A 20,242-nucleotide genomic window follows, 5' to 3' on the forward strand; every position below is an offset into this window, starting at 1 on the left:
AGGCGTGTCAGGGAAAAAACGCGGGAGTGTCTGGAGAAACGGGGGAGTGGCTGGCCGAACGCAGGGAGTGTTTGTGACATCAAACCAGGAACTAAACGGACTGAGCTGATCGCAATCTGTGAATAGGTCTGGAGCTACTCAGAAACTGCTAAGAATTATTTAGTAGCAGTTTTGCAAATTTTTCGTTCGCTATTCTGCTAGGCTAAGATACACTCCCAGAGGGCGGCGGCCTAGCGCGTGCAAAGCTGCTAAAAGCAGCTAGCGAGCGAACAACTCGGAATGAGGGCCCATATGTATATCCCCAGTTGGTAAACCATCTAAAGTGGTACGAGGCCTGACAATTCTGCCCACATGACATTTAAATTCACTTTATTGTTCATTTTATATATTGTACCATGAGATGTTTTTCCTGTTTTCTAGTATAAACAGTGTTTAAACGGTAACTGCCAAAAAGCGCTGGTGGACCTTGTATTGTGAACCCTTTTTTTTTGCTTGTTCAGACTACAGGCAGAGCCCACACGGGGGGATTTAAGAGGTATAAGGTGACTGTAATACACAGAGAAAATACCAAAAGAGCATATCCTGTGATCAACACTATATTATATGAAAACCCTGACGCACTTAGCCGCCCTCAGGGTACAGAATATAGGGATAGCAGTATATGTGAGATACTCGGAATCTGTGCCTAATTGTAGAAGCGGAGCCCTCCGCTGGGATGTGAGGGAACCAGAGCATGATATGTCAGAAATGACATATAGCACTCTTAAGTGCCTATGCTGTGGCCCTTGAAGTCTTCTTTCTTCATAGAAAAGCTCTTTTCAGGGCTGCTCAGCGTAGCCCTCCCTCTTAGCTGCCTGCACTGCAGGCACCAACTTACAAACTGAGCTCCTGTGCATGGAGGCAGGGTTATAGAGGAGGCGGCGCTAAGCATCCTGGGAACAGTCAAAGCTTTTAGCCTGTTGGTGCCTCGGTCCAAGATCCAACTCTACACCCCAATGTTATTCCCTGTGGAACCCCAGTGTACCCCGCTGCAGAAATAAGCATTTTGTTTCCCTAACTACTGCAGCTCTGTGATGGGTTTGGCATTTCCCACTGGTGTGGATTATTAGATCGACAGTGTCTAGGTCGACAATGTTTAGGTCGACCACTATAGGTCGACAGTCACTAGGTCGACAGGGGTTGAAGGTCGACATGTTCTAGGTCGACAGGTCAAAAGGTCGACATGAGTTTTTCATGGGGGGGTTTGTGTCGTTTTCTCCGTACAGTGGCCCTCATTCCGAGTTGATCGCTCGCTAGCTGCTTTTAGCAGCAGTGCAAACGCTAAGCCGCCGCCCTCTGGGAGTGTATCTTAGCTTAGCAGAAGTGCGATCGAAAGGTTAGCAGTTCTGCTACTTAAAAATTTCATGCAGTTTCAGAGTGGCTCGATACTTACTCCTAGCTTGCGATGACTGCAGAATGTTTAGTTCCTGGTTTGACGTCACAAACACGCCCTGCGTTCGACCAGCCACTCCCCCGTTTCTCCAGCCACTCCTGCGTTTTTACCTGGCACGCCTCCATTTTTTAGCACACTCCCTGAAAACGCTGAGTTGCTGCCCAGAAACACCCACTTCCTGTCAATCAAACAACGAACACTCGAGCGACTGAAAAGCGTAGCTCAAGCTTGTGTAAAACTACAAAGTCTTGGGTGAAAGTACTTAGTGCATGCGCGCTGCGTACCATGCGCATGCGCATAAATGCAGTTTTTTCACCTGATAGCTACGCTGCGAAAAACGGCAACGAGCGATCAACTCGGAATGAGGGCCCGTGACCGGGAAGCCCAATTAGTGCCATGCTTCGGGCAAGGTTACTATTCCCAATCGTGGTCCGCGTGGATCGTTAAGTATGAAAAAGTTCAAAAAAAGAATTTTTTTTTGAAAAACCCATGTCGACCTTTTGATCTGTCGACCTAGAACACGTCGACCTAGAAACCCTGTCGACCTTCAACCCTGTCGACCCAGTGACTGTCTACCTATAGTGGTCGACCTAGACACTGTCGATCTTCAGACCGGATCCCTTTCCCACAGGAGGCTCCTATTTTTACTCTTTGCTCCCCTCACTCCAAATCCTGGCTACGCCACTGAGACAGAGACTGGGTGGCTGAGTGTACTGGGGGATGGGCTTGCCAGTTGCAGGCTCTGCTAATCTCAGACTCGGCAGGCAGCTACTGAGGTCGGTCAGAGTAACTTTGCTCTCTTGGCTTAAACTAGACAGTGAAGCTGGACCGCTGCCAACACACAGCAGTGTGCACTGGGCATAGAGGAGTGGGGTAAAGAAAGCAACAGGGAGGAGAGGGTGGCACAGAGAGGGCAGGGTAAAGTCAGGCCCTAATAATCCAGGTCATTCCTGCTCCTCATGGTCTGGATGTGAACCTGCTGCTGCCGCCTGAGCTGACCTCAGCCCAACCCCACTGAAAGTACAAAAACAAAGGAGAAACCCCTCCTGCCGTTATGGTTGATGCTAGATTCAAGTGGCCTAAGGGACCTTTTACGTCAGGGGGAGGAGGCACAACACAAAGGGGAGGAGCTAGGCCAGCGATATAGTTCCTCTACTATCCACGCCACCAACTATTACCTTTAGTAACCGAGCCCGAAGCGTGGCAAGCGAAGCGAGCCCGCAAGGGTACTTTTCGGGTACCCTGTTCAGCCGTAGCTCCTCCCCCTGGTGACGTGTCCCCTCCTCTAGTGACGTCAGACGGTCCCTTCTCCAACTCCGATATAGAACCAACCCTGCTGTTATGTGACACTTAGTGAATACATTTAGAATGGGAAGGAGTGGGGGATGGTTGCACCATGGACCCATGCTACACCTCTGGCAAAGTGGTTTGTGCAGGTGCAAAGTTACTTCCTTTTTTTAGCTTTGCTCCCTATTCTGAATCAGTCCCATAATATTTTTTTCTACTTGACGTTTAGAAAGCACAAACATAACGTACAGTAATATACATTACAATGAGTTTAGTGAAGATTCCCCGTTCCATGGTTTGCACTGCACCTGGCAGTGACACGGTATTGTCGGGCATCTGGTACATAGTCTGGCTATGGCCTATGGCAGTGGTTTCCAACCATAAATAATTTGAATTGGTCCTGAACCACCAACCCAAGGCACCCTGAAAGTGACCCGAGGCACCCCAGGGAGCCACGGCACACAGTTTGGGAACCACTGGCCTATGGTCTAAGTAGTGCTATGAAAATATCTGCACACTGCTTTATGGATTACAGGATAAATAGTCACCAGACAAGAGCCACTGCAGCCTTTGGATATAGCGTCTTAAAACCTTCTCCATCTGTTCAATATACTCCTCCAACTCCTTCGGCTGAAACTGTAGATGTCTCACCACTCCCTGTACACAGACAAGTCCCATTAGTCTTTATAGATGAAACAACACAATTAAGCTTCACATGTAGTTTCAAGCTATTCAGCTGGATAAAGAAGGCAGCAGTGCGACAATATATTACTGTGCACCAAAGCCGTATTTCTGTAGCAAGTGCGTAAATGGCAAAGATGTAACTATTATCATAGGTGATAACTACATTACACTACATTATATTATAGGAATATCAGGAGTCAGATTCTGCTGATTGAGCTCTGTGGATTCATCTGCACCAGAATACTGATAATACCCCACAGCATTCAGCCTAATCACCATGTGGATGTGGTGTGTCCCTAGCTCACAAACGTCACATGGAAGGTCTGATAGAAGGGATGATGAAAGGGACTCACATTGATCTCCACACTTGGGAAAATGGTGCAGTATTTAGCGGAGACTTTTTTATTCAGCGTTGGCACCAACTTTTTCTGGTGAGTGCAGTCCGGGCCAAAGACCAACTTGGGTAGCTCCAACTTCAGTCTCTTCAATCCATACTTTTTTAGCCACTTATAGGAAATAGAGGACAATAAGGTTATACAATAACAAATAACATAATATTGTTAAGGTAGGTAAACGCTAAGTGATGTGCTCTGTGAGCGACGTTGCCTAGTGTTTCCCCTCCCCTTGGGTGGCGAGCATACACATTGTGCGATATCACTAATGATATCGCACAGTGACGTCATGCTGCGGCTGGCCGGAGCATGCAGCTTTGGGTAATGAGTCCAAATTGAGCTTCATGCACGGCCAAGACCAAGGGACGTTAACGACCCACGGGGGTGCGCATCGCTGGGCTACGCCATACACACTGGGCTTACTATGTCACTCAGAAGGGGTAAAATGAGCGATATAGTTCACCCACCTTTACTGTGAATATTTATAGTTGCTTTTCCCAATATAAATATTATAAGTATGTGATAAGTATATAGCATAACTTCCTATAAGTCTCTCTTCACAGTGTATACCATGTACCTGTCTGTATACCCGCTCCTCTACCAGATTCCATTCCCTCAGCGTAGTGTCAGGAGACAGAGGGAAGAAGTAAGGTAGCTACACATCGCAGCACCGTCTTATGTACAGGGAGATTTGGCTTCTGTATGCACTCTTTAGGGTGTTTGATCAATTTTGAAGGCTTCAAAACCATGTGAGTCTAGTATTTCATATATTTATTCACTTACTTTTATAGAAAACTAATGTTATTGCTCTTTCATACTGTACATGAAACTTTACAAACCAGATGAAAAACTGATGATATATAAAAATCAGTCTAGGAGACTATGCCAATTTCTGCATTCAAACAAAGCATGCAATGTTCAAAAAGTATTACTTTTTTTTTTAAAAGAAGCTTTTAATAAAAAATGAATAGAACTAGTAACAAAGGTACAGTAAACATTGAAATATACGCAGAGCCGGCCATAGGCATAGGCAAACTAGGCAATTGCCTAGGGCATTTGATATGCCTAGGGGCATCAGCAGCTTCTGCTGATTAAAATAAGATTTTACTTACCGATAAATCTATTTCTCGTAGTCCGTAGTGGATGCTGGGACTCCGTAAGGACCATGGGGAATAGCGGCTCCGCAGGAGACAGGGCACAAGAATAAAAGCTTTAGGATCAGGTGGTGTGCACTGGCTCCTCCCCCTATGACCCTCCTCCAAGCCTCAGTTAGGATACTGTGCCCGGACGAGCGTACATAATAAGGAAGGATATTGAATCCCGGGTAAGACTCATACCAGCCACACCAATCACACCGTACAACTTGTGATCTGAACCCAGTTAACAGTATGATAACAACGAAGGAGCCTCTGAAAAGATGGCTCACAACAACAATAACCCGATTTAGTTAACAATAACTATGTACAAGTATTGCAGACAATCCGCACTTGGGATGGGCGCCCAGCATCCACTACGGACTACGAGAAATAGATTTATCGGTAAGTAAAATCTTATTTTCTCTGACGTCCTAGTGGATGCTGGGACTCCGTAAGGACCATGGGGATTATACCAAAGCTCCCAAACGGGCGGGAGAGTGCGGATGACTCTGCAGCACCGAATGAGAGAACTCCAGGTCCTCCTCAGCCAGGGTATCAAATTTGTAGAATTTAGCAAACGTGTTTGCCCCTGACCAAGTAGCTGCTCGGCAAAGTTGTAAAGCCGAGACCCCTCGGGCAGCCGCCCAAGATGAGCCCACTTTCCTTGTGGAATGGGCTTTCACAGATTTTGGCTGTGGCAGGCCTGCCACAGAATGTGCAAGCTGAATTGTACTACAAATCCAACGAGCAATAGTCTGCTTAGAAGCAGGAGCACCCAGCTTGTTGGGTGCATACAGGATAAACAGCGAATCAGACTTTCTGACTCCCGCCGTCCTGGAAACATATATTTTCAGGGCCCTGACAACGTCAAGTAACTTGGAGTCCTCCAAGTCCCTAGTAGCCGCAGGCACCACAATAGGTTGGTTCATGTGAAAGGCAGAAACCACCTTAGGGAGAAATTGAGGACGAGTCCTCAATTCTGCCCTGTCAGAATGAAAAATTAAGTAAGGGCTTTTATATGATAAAGCCGCCAATTCTGACACACGCCTGGCTGAAGCCAGGGCTAACAGCATCGTCACCTTCCATGTGAGATATTTTAAGTCCACAGTGGTGAGTGGTTCAAACCAATGTGACTTAAGGAACCTCAAAACAACATTGAGATCCCAAGGTGCCACTGGAGGCACAAAAGGAGGTTGTATATGCAGTACCCCTTTTACAAATGTCTGAACTTCAGGTACTGAAGCCAGTTCTTTCTGGAAGAAAATCGACAGGGCCGAAATTTGAACCTTAATGGACCCTAATTTTAGGCCCATAGACAGTCCTGTTTGCAGGAAATGGAGGAAACGACCCAGTTGAAATTCCTCTGTAGGGGCCTTCTTGGCCTCACACCACGCAACATATTTTCGCCAAATGCGGTGATAATGTTTTGCGGTTACATCCTTCCTGGCTTTGACCAGGGTAGGGATGACTTCATCTGGAATGCCTTTTTCCTTCAGGATCCGGCGTTCAACCGCCATGCCGTCAAACGCAGCCGTGGTAAGTCTTGGAACAGACAAGGCCCCTGTTGGAGCAGGTCCTTTCTTAGAGGTAGAGGCCACGGGTCTTCCGTGAGCATCTCTTGAAGTTCTGGGTACCAAGTCCTTCTTGGCCAATCCGGAACCACGAGTATCGTTCTTACTCCTCTCCTTCTTATGATTCTCAGTACTTTTGGTATGAGAGGCAGAGGAGGGAACACATACACTGACTGGTACACCCACGGTGTCACCAGAGCGTCCACCGCTATTGCCTGAGGGTCCCTTGACCTGGCGCAATATCTGTCTAGTTTTTTGTTTAGACGTGACGCCATCATGTCCACCTTTGGTTTTTCCCAACGGTTTACAATCAGGTGGAAGACTTCTGGGTGAAGTCCCCACTCTCCCGGGTGAAGGTCGTGTCTGCTGAGGAAGTCTGCTTCCCAGTTGTCCACTCCCGGAATGAACACTGCTGACAGAGCTATCACATGATTTTCCGCCCAGCGAAGAATCCTTGCAGCTTCTGCCATTGCCCTCCTGCTTCTCGTGCCGCCCTGTCTGTTTACGTGGGCGACTGACGTGATGTTGTCCGATTGGATCAATACCGCCTGACCCTGAAGCAGGGGTTTCGCTTGACTTAGGGCATTGTAAATGGCCCTTAGTTCCAGAATGTTTATATGAAGAGATGTTTCCATGCTTGACCACAAGCCCTGGAAATTTTTTCCCTGTGTGACTGCCCCCCAGCCTCTCAGGCTGGCGTCCATGGTCACCAGGACCCAATCCTGAATGCCAAATCTGCGGCCCTCTAGTAGATGAGCACTCTGCAGCCACCACAGAAGAGACACCCTTGTCCTTGTCGACAGGGTTATCCGCTGATGCATCTGAAGATGCGATCCGGACCATTTGTCCAGTAGATCCCACTGAAACGTTCTTGCATGGAATCTTCCGAATGGAATCGCTTCGTAAGAAGCCACCATTTTTCCCAGGACCCTCGTGCACTGATGCACTGACACCTGGCCTGGTTTTAGGAGGTTCCTGACTAGCTCGGATAACTCCCTGGCCTTCTCCTCCGGGAGAAACACCTTTTTCTGGACTGTGTCCAGAATCATTCCTAGGAACAGTAGACGTGTCGTTGGAATCAGCTGCGATTTTGGAATATTTAGGATCCACCCGTGCTGACGTAACACTACCTGAGATAGTGCTACTCCGACTTCTAACTGTTCCCTGGACCTTGCCCTTATCAGGAGATTGTCCAAGTAAGGGATAATTAAGATGCCTTTTCTTCGAAGAAGAATCATCATTTCGGCCATTACCTTGGTAAAGACCCGAGGTGCCGTGGACAACCCAAACGGCAGCGTCTGAAACTGATAATGACAGTTTTGTACTACAAACCTGAGGTACCCTTGGTGAGACGGTTAGATTGGGACGTGGAGATAAGCATCCTTGATGTCCAGAGACACCATATAGTCCCCTTCTTCCAGGTTTGCTATCACCGCTCTGAGTGATTCCATCTTGAATTTGAACCTCTTTATGTAAGTGTTCAGGGATTTTAGATTTAAAATTGGTCTCACCGAGCCGTCCGGCTTCGGTACCACAAACAGCATGGAATAATACCCCTTTCCCTGTTGTAGGAGGGGTACCTTGATTATCACCTGCTGGGAATACAGCTTGTGAATGGCTTCCAAAACTGCCTCCCTGTCGGAGGGAGACTTTGGTAGAGCAGACTTCAGGAACCGGCGAGGGGGAAACGCCTCGGATTCCAGTTTGTACCCCTGCGATACCACCTGTAGAATCCAGGGGTCCACTTGCGAGTGAGCCCACTGCGCGTTGAAATTCTTGAGACGGGCCCCCACCATGTCTGAGTCTGCTTGTAAAGCCCCAGCGTCATGCTGAAGACTTGGCAGAAGCAGGGGAGGGCTTCTGCTCCTGGGAAGCGGCTGCATGGTGCAGTCTTTTTCCCCTTCCTCTGCCCCGGGGCAGGAAGGAATGGCCTTTAGCTCGCTTGTACTTATGGGAACGAAAGGACTGAGTTTGAAAAGACGGTGTCTTTTTCTGCTGATGTGAAGTGACCTGGGGTAAAAAGGTGGATTTTCCAGCCGTTGCCGTGGCCACCAGGTCCGATAGACCAGCCCCAAATAACTCCTCCCCTTTATACGGCAATACTTCCATATGTCGTTTGGAATCCGCATCGCCTGACCACTGTCGCGTCCATAACGCTCTTCTGGCAGAAATGGACATAGCACTTACTCTTGATGCCAGGGTGCAAATATCCCTCTGTGCATCACGCATATATAGTAATGCATCCTTCAAATGCTCTATAGTTAACAGTATATTGTCCCTATCCAGGGTATCAATATTTTCAGTCAGGGAATCCGACCACGCGACGCCAGCACTGCACATCCAGGCTGAAGCGATTGCTGGTCGCAGTATAACACCAGTATGTGTGTATATACTTTTAAGAATATTTTCCAGCCTTCTATCTGCTGGTTCTTTGAGGGTGGCCGTATCAGGAGACGGTAACGCTACTTGTTTAGATAAACGTGTGAGCGCCTTATCTACCCTAGGGGGTGTTTCCCAACGTGTCCTAACCTCTAACGGGAAAGGATATAGTGCCAATAATTTTTTAGAAATTAGCAGTTTTTTGTCGGGGGAAACCCACGCTTTATCACACACCTCATTTAACTCATCTGACTCAGGGAAAACTATTGGTAGTTTTTTCACACCCCACATAATACCCTTCTTTGTGGTACTTGTAGTGTCAGAAATGTTCAATGCTTCCTTCATTGCCGTGATCATGTAACGTGTGGCCCTACTGGACATTACGTTTGTCTCCTCACCGTCGACACTAGACTCAGTATCTGTGTCTGGGTCTGTGTCGACCCACTGAGGTAACGGGCGTTTTAGGGCCCCTGACGGTGTCTGAGACGCCTGGACAGGCACTAATTGATTTGCCGGCTGTCTCATGTCATCAACCGTTCTTTGCAAAGTGCTGACATTATCACTTAATTCTTTAAATACGATCATCCAGTCAGGTGTCGACTCCCTAGGGGGTGACATCACTAACCCAGGCAATTGCTCCGCCTCCACATCATTTTCCTCCTCATACATGTCGACACACACGTACCGACACACAGCACACACACCGGGAATGCTCTGATAGAGGACAGGACCCCACAAGCCCTTTGGAGAGACAGAGGGAGAGTCTGCCAGCACACACCAAGCGCTATATATATATACAGGGATAACCTTATATAAGTGTTATTCCCTTATAGCTGCTGTTTATATAGTTTTTAGCTGCCAATAGTGCCCCCCCTTCTCTTTTTTACCCTGATTCAGTAGCAAGTCTGCAGGGGAGAGTCAGGGAGCCGTCCTTCCAGCGGAGCTGTGAGGGAAAATGGCGCTTGTGTGCTGAGGAGATAGGCTCCGCCCCTTCACGACGTCCTTATCTCCCGCTTTTTCTGTAAAAAATGGCAGGGGTTAAAATACATCCATATAGCCCCAGAGCTATATGTGATGTATTCTTTAGCCAATCTAAGGTATATCATGTTATATTGCGTCTCAGGGCGCTCCCCCCCAGTGCCCTGCACCCTCAGTGACCGGAGTGTGAAGTGTGCTGAGAGCAATGGCGCACAGCTGCGGTGCTGTGCGCTACCTTAGTCTGAAGACAGGATCGTCTTCTGCCGCCGATTTCACCGGACCTCTTCGCTCTTCTGGCTCTGTAAGGGGGCCGGCGGCGCGGCTCCGGGACCCATCCAGGCTGAACCTGTGATCGTCCCTCTGGAGCTAATGTCCAGTAGCCTAAGAAACCCGATCCACTCTGCACGCAGGTGAGTCCGTTTCTTCTCCCCTTAGTCCCACGATGCAGTGAGCCTGTTGCCAGCAGGACTCACTGAAAATAAAAAACCTAAAATATACTTTTATTCTAAGCAGCTCAGGAGAGCCACCTAGCCTGCACCCTTCTCGTTCGGGCACAAAAATCTAACTGAGGCTTGGAGGAGGGTCATAGGGGGAGGAGCCAGTGCACACCACCTGATCCTAAAGCTTTTATTCTTGTGCCCTGTCTCCTGCGGAGCCGCTATTCCCCATGGTCCTTACGGAGTCCCAGCATCCACTAGGACGTCAGAGAAAATGATATGCGGCATGCCTATATTCTGTGTGTAGCATTTCATATGGAGATACAGCCACAGTCTCACACGGTATATAGGCATGCTGCATATCATATTAATCAGCAGGAGCTGCTTGTGCATCCTAGCCATATAACAATGCAAATAAGATGCATTTTCATAAAAAAAAAGGTGCCCAATGTTCGCATTGAGGCAAGATTTATGAGGACACATTTGTATCCAAGCAGAGGCAGAGGTCACAGTGTTAGTGGAAGTGTGAGTGCTGTGTGCATGTGAGTGGGTTGGTTGTGCAGTAGTGTTCGGAATATGTGTAAGGAGCATTGTGTGTCATGTAAAAATGCATTAATGTGCAACATATGTGTAAGGGGCACTGTGTGTGTCATTATGTGTATAAGGGCATTAATAATGTGTGGCATATGTGTAACAGGGTACTACTGTATGTGTGTCATTATGTGTATAGGGGCACTAATAATGTGCAGCAAATGTGTAGAGGGCACTATGTGTGTCATTATGTGTATAAGGGCATTAATAATGTGCAGCATATGTGTAAGGGACATTATGTGTAAAAGGGCATTAATAAAGATTGTCATAATGTGTATGGCGCATTATGTTTATAAGGACATTAATAATTTGTCTCATATGTGTAAGGGGCATTACTGTGTGGAATTATGTGTATAAATGCATTAATAATTTGTGGCATTATGTGTATGAGGTGCTCTACTACCGTGTTTCCCCGATAATAAGACACTGTCTTATTATTTTTTTTGGACAGAAAAACACCAGAGGGCTTATTTTCAGGGGAGGGCTTATTTTAATGAACATTGACAGCAATTTTAATAAACAGGTAAATGTGAACAAAAAAATTTTACCTTTATTCAATAATGATCATCATGCCCCTTTTATCCTCCATCATGCCCCCTCACTCCCGCTTACATACCGGGTTTTTATGTTGTCCTGCCTCAGCTCTCCTCCGCAGCACTGCTCTCAATGGCGCCAGCAAGCAAATCACTGGGGAAGAACAGGATGACGCGCTCACTGCTGCAGCTCTGATTGGATGCAGCTCGGAGCGCGGCGTGCATTTCACCCGGGGGGGACGACGGACGGACGGTGCATACAGAGGGTACCGTAATGTCGCGTGTAGCGCAGGGGATCACCTTCACTACAGTAGCAATCTCAATAGGGCTTATTTTCGGGGGAGGGCTTATTTTAGAGGAATCTTACACAGTAAGGGGAGGGCTTATTTTCGGGATAGGTCTTATTATCGGGGAAACACGGTATGTGGTGTTGCGTATAGAAAGGGCACAACTGTGTCGTCTAATGTGAATAAAGAGCAATAGGGTGTGGTGTAATGTGATTAAGGAGCAATTCAGTGTGATGTAATGTGAATAAGGGGCTCTACTGTGAGGAGTAATGTTTAAGGTAAAGTGATACTACTGTGGGATGTAATATGAATTATGGACACTATCGCATGATCAAATGTGAATAAAGTTGCAGTACTGTATGGCAGGGGCGGATCCAGAAGAAAATGATAGGGGGGGCACCATGGAAGGGGCAAGTACATTTGCGTGCGGCTTCGGTGCATGTGAGGTGGCGCTTCTTATACAATGCCCACAGTTGTAGCGCTCATTATGCAATGTCCACTGTACTGGTAGTGCCCCTTATACAGACCCCATAGTAGTGATGCCCCTTATGCAATGCCCGTATTGCCCCCAGTAGTAATGTTGCCTGTAGTAATGCCCCCAGTCATTTAGCGCCCTAGTAGTTATGCCCCCAGTGGTAATGCCCCTGCAGTTATGACCCCAGTAGTTTACCCCCCCATCCTTTAGTTTAGCCTCCCAGTGGTAATGCCCCCAGTAGTTTGCATGCTTGTAGTTTAGCCAACAGTAGTAATGCCCCCCTGTAGTTTGCCCCATTGTAGTTTAGCCCCTGTAGTTATGCCCCCCTTATAGTTTAGCCCCCAGTAGTAATGCCCCCAGTAGTTTGGCCCCTGTAGTTATCCCCCAGTAGTTTGGCCCCTGTAGTTATGCCCCCAGTAGTTTGGCCCCCTGTAGTTTAGCCCCAAGTAGTAATGCCCCTGTAGTTACGCCACCAGTAGTAATGCCCCTGTAGTTACACCTCCAGTAGTAATGCCCTCCTGTAGTTTGCCCCCAGTAGATGCCCCCCAGTAAAAATGTCCTCCAGTAGCTGCCCCCAATAGATGACCCCCCAGTAGTAATGCCCCCAGTAGATGCCCCCCAGTAATAATGCGCCCAGTAAGTGGCCCCCAGTTGTAATGCCCCCCCAGTAGTAATGCCCCTTGTTGATGCCCCCCCAATAGTAATGTCCCCCCATAGTTTGCCCCCAGTAGAAAAAAATTAAATCATACTTACCGAGCCCCGTTCCCGCTTCCAGACCGCTGCAGTCCTCCTCTCTTGGCGTCCGCTCCTCAGCACTATGAGAGAGACGTCATGACTGACGTCTCTCCCATAGTGCACGCCGCACAGTGACAGCACCGGAAGCCGGAGCTCAGTACTGAGCTCTGGCTTTCGGTGAGGAGAGACGGGCGCCCGCTGGTAACACAATCTCAGCAGGTGCCCATCATCTCCCTGTGCGGCGCCGGGGACGGGGGTCACAAATGACAGGGGGGGCACGGGCCCGAGTGCCCCTCCCCTGGATCCGCCACTGCTGAATGGCGTAATTGGAATTGGGGTTACAATTGTGTGGCCATACCCCTTGCCAGCAAAAACACACCCCTTTTTGGTCTGTGCGCCAAATGTGCGATCTGTTCCTATTTAAAATATAGGGGGTACAAACACCAAAATAAGGACTGCTATGGGTGAGGGGTGATGGTGCTGGGAAAGAGGTGCAAGGTCATAGGCGAAACCAGCGGTTGTGCTAGGGGGCACCAGCCAAAATCTTGCCTAGGGCATCATATTGGCTGGGGCCGGCTCTGAATATACGTTATGGTAAGAACTTACCGTTGATAACGGTATTCCTCCTAAGTTCACAGGATAACATTGGGATATGATGAAGCAACAGCGGATTTGCAGCAATAGGTCAAAGCTTTTCGGCCTCCCAGCATGCAACGGGCCCGTCCATATATCCCCGCCTCCTGGCTCAGACAACTCAGCTATTTTCCCAAAGCTTAAGGCAGGAGTATCATAGATAGCCATAATCAGGCGAGAAGAACACACATGCACACCAGGGACGTGCGGTGAACTAAATTGCTCAGGAGGCACTGGCTTGCACCAGAGCCAGAGCCAGGCCTAGCCTTGCAAGCCTTTCCTCGTATTCCAGCGTCTCCATGCCCTTAATTGGTTTGGTCGCCCGCCTCTGAACCTTTTCTAGCTCCAGGATATCCTTTTTGTAGTATGGTGCCCAGAATTGTACACAGTATTCAAGGTGTAGCCTCACTAGTGATTTATACAACGGGAGTATAACATTCTCGTCCCTAGCATCAATTCCCCGTTTTATGCATGCTAATATCTTATTAGCCTTCTTTGCTGCAATCCTACTTTGGGTACTACTGCTTAGTTTGCTATCTATGAGGACACCTAAGTCCTTTTCTAGTACAGAATCCCCTAATTTTACCCCATTTAGTATGTAGGTGTTATTTTTGTTCTTGTTACCACAGTGCATTACCTTACACTTGTCTGTATTGAAGCGCATTCTCCATTTCGCTGCCCATGCTTCTAATTTAACTAAGTCATTCTGAAGCGATTCAGCATCCCCCTCTGTATTTATAACTTTACACAATTTGGTATCATCTGCAAAAATTGACACCATGCTCTCTAGACCTTCTGTTAGGTCGTTAATGAAAATATTGAACAACAGCGGTCCTAATACTGAGCCTTGTGGCACACCACTTAACACTTCAGTCCAATTTGAAAAGGATCCACTAACCACAACGCGCTGCTCCCTATTATCTAACCAATTTTTGATCCAAGTGCATATTGTGCTTCCTAGCCCTATTTCTTGTAGCTTGTAGATAAGTCTCATGTGTGGTACAGTGTCGAAAGCTTTCGCAAAGTCTACAAAGATTACATCCACCTTTTTACCCTGATCTAAGTTTGCACTTACTGTTTCATAAAAGCCAAGTAAGTTGGTTTGACAGGATCTGTCCTTCACAAATCCATGTTGATTCCTTTTAATGACCTTACTGACTTCAAGGAACTTCTAAATACTATCCCTTAGAATACCTTCCAATACTTTCCCCACTACAGATGTAAGACTAACTGGTCTATAATTTCCTGGTTCAGCTTTACTTCCCTTTTTGAATATAGGCACTACTTCCGCTATACGCCAGTCTTTGGGAACCATACCTGATATTACTGAATCCTTAAAGATCAAAAATAGCGGTTTTGCAAGTTCAGAGTGAAGCTCCATTAGAACCGTTGGGTGAATACCATCGGAACCCGGTGACTTATTAATCTTTAATGTTTTAATTGGTCAGAGACTACCTCCTTGCTTAAATAAGTACCTATCAGTGGGATATTCTCATTATTGAGATTATGCGTTAGTCCCTGAATTGGGTCCTCTCTAGTAAATACTGTTGAAAAAACTAATTTAGTGTGTCCGCTATGTCATTATCATTTTTGCTTAAGACTCCCAACTTGTCTTTTAAAGGGCCTATACTCTCCTTCTTTAATCTCTTGCTATTAATGTATTTAAGAATTCTTTGGGATTCGCTTTGCTTTCCTTTGCTACTAGTTTTTCAGTTTCTACTTTAGCCGCTCTTATTTCCTTTTTGCATATTTTGTTACATTCCTTATAGTGCTGAAATGACTCTGCTTCCCCATCAGATTTGTATTTTTTAAATGCTCGCCTTTTCTTGCCCATAAGTTCCTTTATCTTTTTGTTAAGCTACATCGGTTTATGATTTTTATTCCTTTTTTTGCTGCTCGTAGGAATAAATCCACAAAGATCGCTCTGGGATCCTATGTTCTTGACCCGTACGCAGAACTTTGTTGTTCTGACGGGATGCCATGAGATCTATATCTGGCAACCCCCACCTGTCGACTAGAGTCTGGAAGACCTCCGGGTGTAGAGCCCATTCGCTTGCCTGAATGGCGTGTCGACTGAAAAAATCTGCTTCCCAGTTTAGGACTCCCGGAAGAAATACTGCAGACAAGGCTGGATGATGAAGTACTGCCCACTTTAGTGTGTGACTTACCTCCTTCATAGCTTTTTGGCTGCGAGTTCCTCCCTGATGGTTGAGGTATGCTACTGCTGTCGCATTGTCCGAGCTGATCTGAACTGGTTTTCCCCAAAGGATGTCCTTTGCCTGAATCAGTGCCATATATATGGCCCGAAGTTCCAATATATTTATTGGCAGGCAACCTTCTTCCTTGGTCCATTGTCCCTGGAGACAAAACCTTCCTGACACTGTTCTCCAGCCCTGTTGACTGGCATCTGTTGTCAGAATTTCCCAATCTGATATCCAAAAGGGTCTCCCTTTGTCCAGATGAGATGTCTGTAGCCACAAGGCTAACGACCTCCTTACTTCCACCGTAAGGACCATAGTCTGCATTTTCATGATCTGATGAAACCCATTCCATTTGGCAAGGATCAGATACTGCAGAGGCCTTGAGTGGAACTGAGCATACTCCACCATGTTGAATGTTGACACCATCAATCCCATCACACGCATTGCTGCGTGAATGGATACCCTTTGACTGTGTAGCAGCTCCTGAATCCTTGACTGAACTTTGGATATCTTGCTCAGAGGTAAAAATACTCTTTGAAGGCTTGAATCCAGTAAAGCCCCCAAGTGAGTCATCCGCTGTGACGGAACCAGAGACGATTTCGCCCAATTTATGAGCCACCTGTGCTTCTGCAGACACGTTATTGTCTGTTGCAGATGACACAGGAGTAGGGTGGCCAATCCCGGGATCGGGATCGGCGGGATCCCGGGATTTAGGCCCAAAAATGGCCGGGATTCAATCCTGGGATTGGAAGCTCCAATCCCGGGGATTGAGGGATCAGCGTTGAGCGTCCACAGGACGCTCAGACGCTGCCCGGCTTCCTCCTTCTGGGTCCCCAGCGCAGCGTGAGAGGTCACGCTGCGCTGTCAGAAGCCGTCAGCATCGAAGAAAGGATGTTCCCCTCCCGCCCGCCCTCGGTATATGGTAAATTATATGTGCGGGGCGGGGTGGGGCGAGGGGGCGGCCACCTATCTAAAAGCCAATCCCGGGTATCCCGGGAATCCCGGGATTGGCCATTTTTCAATCCCGATCCCCGGGATTGAAAAAATGGCCCGGGATTGGCTTCCCTACACAGGAGGAATTCCAGAGACTGTCCTAGGATTAAAAGATCGTCGAGGTATGGAAAAATTCTTATCCCCTGCTGGCAGAGATAAGCTGCTGTTACCACCATAATCTTGGTAAATATTCTGGGGCTGTGGCTAACCCAAAAGGTAGGGCCTGGAACTGAAAATGCTGTTGGGATGATAGCGAACCTGAGATAGCACTGATGGGACAGTGCTATAGGAACATGTAGGTAAGCATCCCGGGTATCCAGAGATACCATATAATCCCCTGGCTCCATGGCCAAAATGATGGAACGTAAAGTCTCCATATGAAATTGAGGTACCCAAATGTACTTGCTCAGCACTTTGAGATTGAGTATGGGCCGGAATGACCCATTGGGCTTCTGAACTAGAAACATGTTGGAGTAAAAACCCTGTCCACGTTGTGCAGGAGGAACTGGAATGATTACCCCTGACTGAAACAGTTTCTGAACTGCCTCTTGCAAAGCCCTGGGCTTTGTCTCTAACCAAGACGGGCTGGTACAAAAAAAACTTCGAGGAGGGTGTTTCTTGAAAGCAAATGCATAACCGAGAGATACCGCTTCCTGCATCCAGGCATATGTTGTAGACTCCTGCCAGATCTGAGCAAACTGAAAAAGTCGGCCCCCCACCCTGGAATCGCCCAGGTGGAGGCCCGCACCATCAGGCTGATGGCTTATTTTCTGTGTTACCAACCAGTCCTCTGGTAGCCCAATGCTTTTTAGTCTTACCAGACTTGTTGTATTGGAGCTGTTTGCCATCACTTTTCCCTTTAGCTTTTCCTTGAGACTGAAAGGGTCGAAAAGCTGGAACTTTAAGTTTGAATTTGTATGTGGAAGGAAACTTTACTTTGTTGGAGTCTGCTTCTGACTACAACATATCTGTCAATTCTTTACCAAAAAGAATATCTCCAGAGAAAGGTAAAGACTACAAAACCTTTTTAGATACTGAATCAGCTTTCCATGTACGTAGCCAAACTACTCTGCGAGTGGCTACTGTTGAAGCTGATGCCCTGGAGGCAATTGTACCCATATCCAAAGCTGCTTCTTCCAAGAACATTGCAGTCTGTTTTATATGTGCCATATGGGATTTTTGCTCTTCAGATGCCATTGAAAGATCTCCTTCCAATGCATCAGCCCAGTCAGCCACTGCTTCTGCCATCCAAGCTGAAGCCATGGCTGGTCTAATGACTGCCCCAGACAGGGGAAAAAATGTTTTGTTTTTTTAAAAAGCATCCACTCTCCTATCTGTGACATCATTTAATGATGTTGAAGGCAGAGGTAATGTAGACTTTCGCACTAATCGAATAACATGTGTATATACTTTGGGGGCCACCTCCCTCTTTATACAATCCCCAGCTGGAACTGAATAATTGGAATTACATTTCCTAGGATTTCTAAACTTCTTACTGGGCATAGCCCAAGCCTCTTCCATGATTTCCATCAGCTAATCTGACCCTGGAAACTCAGTCTTAACTGTTTTGGGACTTTAAACACAGGTGCCTTGGATTTTAACACAGGCTCTGCTGATTCTTCTAAGGATAGAATGGCTTTCACTGCCTTAATTAACTCAGCTATGTCCCCTGAGCTAAAGCCTACCTCCTCCTCTTCGTATGCAGAACCAGAGCTTAATGAGCCTTCATACTCCGATGAATTCTTAACTGAAACATGTGTAGACTGTGAAGATGTAGATTTACTTACCACTGGCTTTTCAGCCTGTTTCTTTTGAGAGGCTGCTGCTGGAAGTGATAAACCGCAGGTGGGGGGAAGCTGCATGTAAGGATTAATTGTGTAACCTATTCCTGGTACAGAAGTTGGAATTATCCACTCAGCTATACTGGATAATGTTTGTGCAAACATAGACCAAGGGGGATCAACTTGCACATGTATCTACCTTGTACTATTCAAGAGACCTTGGTGAAAGCTAAAACAATTTGCACACAACCCATCCTGAACCAGATCCTAAGAGGTTAACCCTGCTTTGCAAGACCAACATGATATGAGTGTTGGTGTTGCTGTGAGTGTATCTTCCTTACCTTTGCCGCTCTTAGACATGATAAATAATCAATGCTTCCACAGTGTACTACACAATTTGTGACTGTAATCACTTCAAGACTCATTAAAGTGACATACAATCAGACCCTGCCCTGCTATACACCAGCATTGAGGATCGGAATAGATAGAAAAAAACTGACAGAATTATAGTAAAGTCAGCAATCACACTAGCAGTCAGTCACATGTTATACATTAGTATAATAAGCAATATGAGCACATAATCAACTGATAAATTTCAAGTATGTAGGAGAAACATATTACTGCATTACTTAATAAAAGTTTTACCGTATTCAGACGCATAGCGAAAGAAACCACAATAATATTATCAGACTCGTGCATTATGCACTTATCCAAATATTCATACTCAAAGGGGGTCATTCCGAGTTGATCGCTCGCTAGCAGTTTTTAGCAGCCATGCAAACGCATTGTTGCCGCCCACTGGGGAGTGTATTTTTGCTTTGCAGAAGTGCGAATGCTTGTGCAGCAGAGCGCCTGCAAAATCTTTTTGTGCAAAACAAGACCAGCCCTGTAGTTACTCTTCACGTGCATTGATTCTAACGACGGAGGGACGGCTTTTGACATCACACACCTGCCCAGCGTTTGCCCAGACACGCCTGCGTTTTTCCAGACACGCCTGCGTTTTTCTAAGCACTCCCTGAAAACGGTCAGTTGACACCCAGAAACGCCCACTTCATGTCAATCTTCCTGCGTTCGGCTGTGCGGCTGGAATCTTCGTTAGACTGTGTTCCAACCCCACAATGCTAATTGTACCTGTACGACGCGCCTGCGCATTGCGGTGCATACGCATGCGCAGAAATGCAGAATTTTAGCCTGATCGCTGCGCTGCGAACAACGGCAGCTAGCGATCAACTCGGAATTGTCACGATCTAGGTCATTCCTTATCAGTATTTACCTTCCAAATACCTCCTGAGACTGTCCCAGTGTTCCAAGCCTGGATTCCATCTGCACTGTCTGTGTGCAGCACGCTGCATCTCATTGTCTCAAATCTCTTTACTGTGATTCTGGCAGCTTCATGGTTAAAGCTCACATTCAAGTTACAAACAATCTTTCCCTCCAAAAGCTAACATGGGCGCAGCCATGTTTTCCTAATCACATGTTACCTTTCAGCCTATCAGCTGCACTCTGCTCTCAGCCTGATTACACAGCAGCTGCACTCTGGTCTCTGGTTAATCAGCCAGCCAATCCCTGCTTCCCAGCAGGTATAAATATCCTGTTCCTGGGGTGGAAAGATGTCAGTGCTTCAATTGTCTTCAGTGATTCCAGTGTGCAGTTCTCCCATGGACTTTCTCTGCAGTACAGCCTGACTCCCTGGTGATTACACTCTGCAGTGTAACCT

General features: G+C 47.0%; 1 protein-coding gene across 3 annotated transcripts in view; it reads right to left on the reverse strand.

The window, feature by feature from the left end:
• VWA3A (von Willebrand factor A domain containing 3A) overlaps window positions 1-20,242 on the reverse strand; it is a 772,281-nt gene that overhangs the window by 505,797 nt on the left and 246,242 nt on the right. For all 3 annotated transcript variants that reach the window (XM_063934415.1, XM_063934414.1, XM_063934416.1), the window contains exons 26-27: window positions 3,757-3,909; window positions 3,268-3,376 (exon numbers count right to left, since the gene is read on the reverse strand). In XM_063934415.1, coding sequence (XP_063790485.1) covers window positions 3,268-3,376; window positions 3,757-3,909 — 262 coding nt within the window. The remainder of the gene's footprint in view (window positions 1-3,267; window positions 3,377-3,756; window positions 3,910-20,242) is intronic.

This window comes from Pseudophryne corroboree, chromosome 7, assembly GCF_028390025.1.
Source record: "Pseudophryne corroboree isolate aPseCor3 chromosome 7, aPseCor3.hap2, whole genome shotgun sequence".
Lineage (NCBI taxonomy): Eukaryota > Metazoa > Chordata > Amphibia > Anura > Myobatrachidae > Pseudophryne > Pseudophryne corroboree.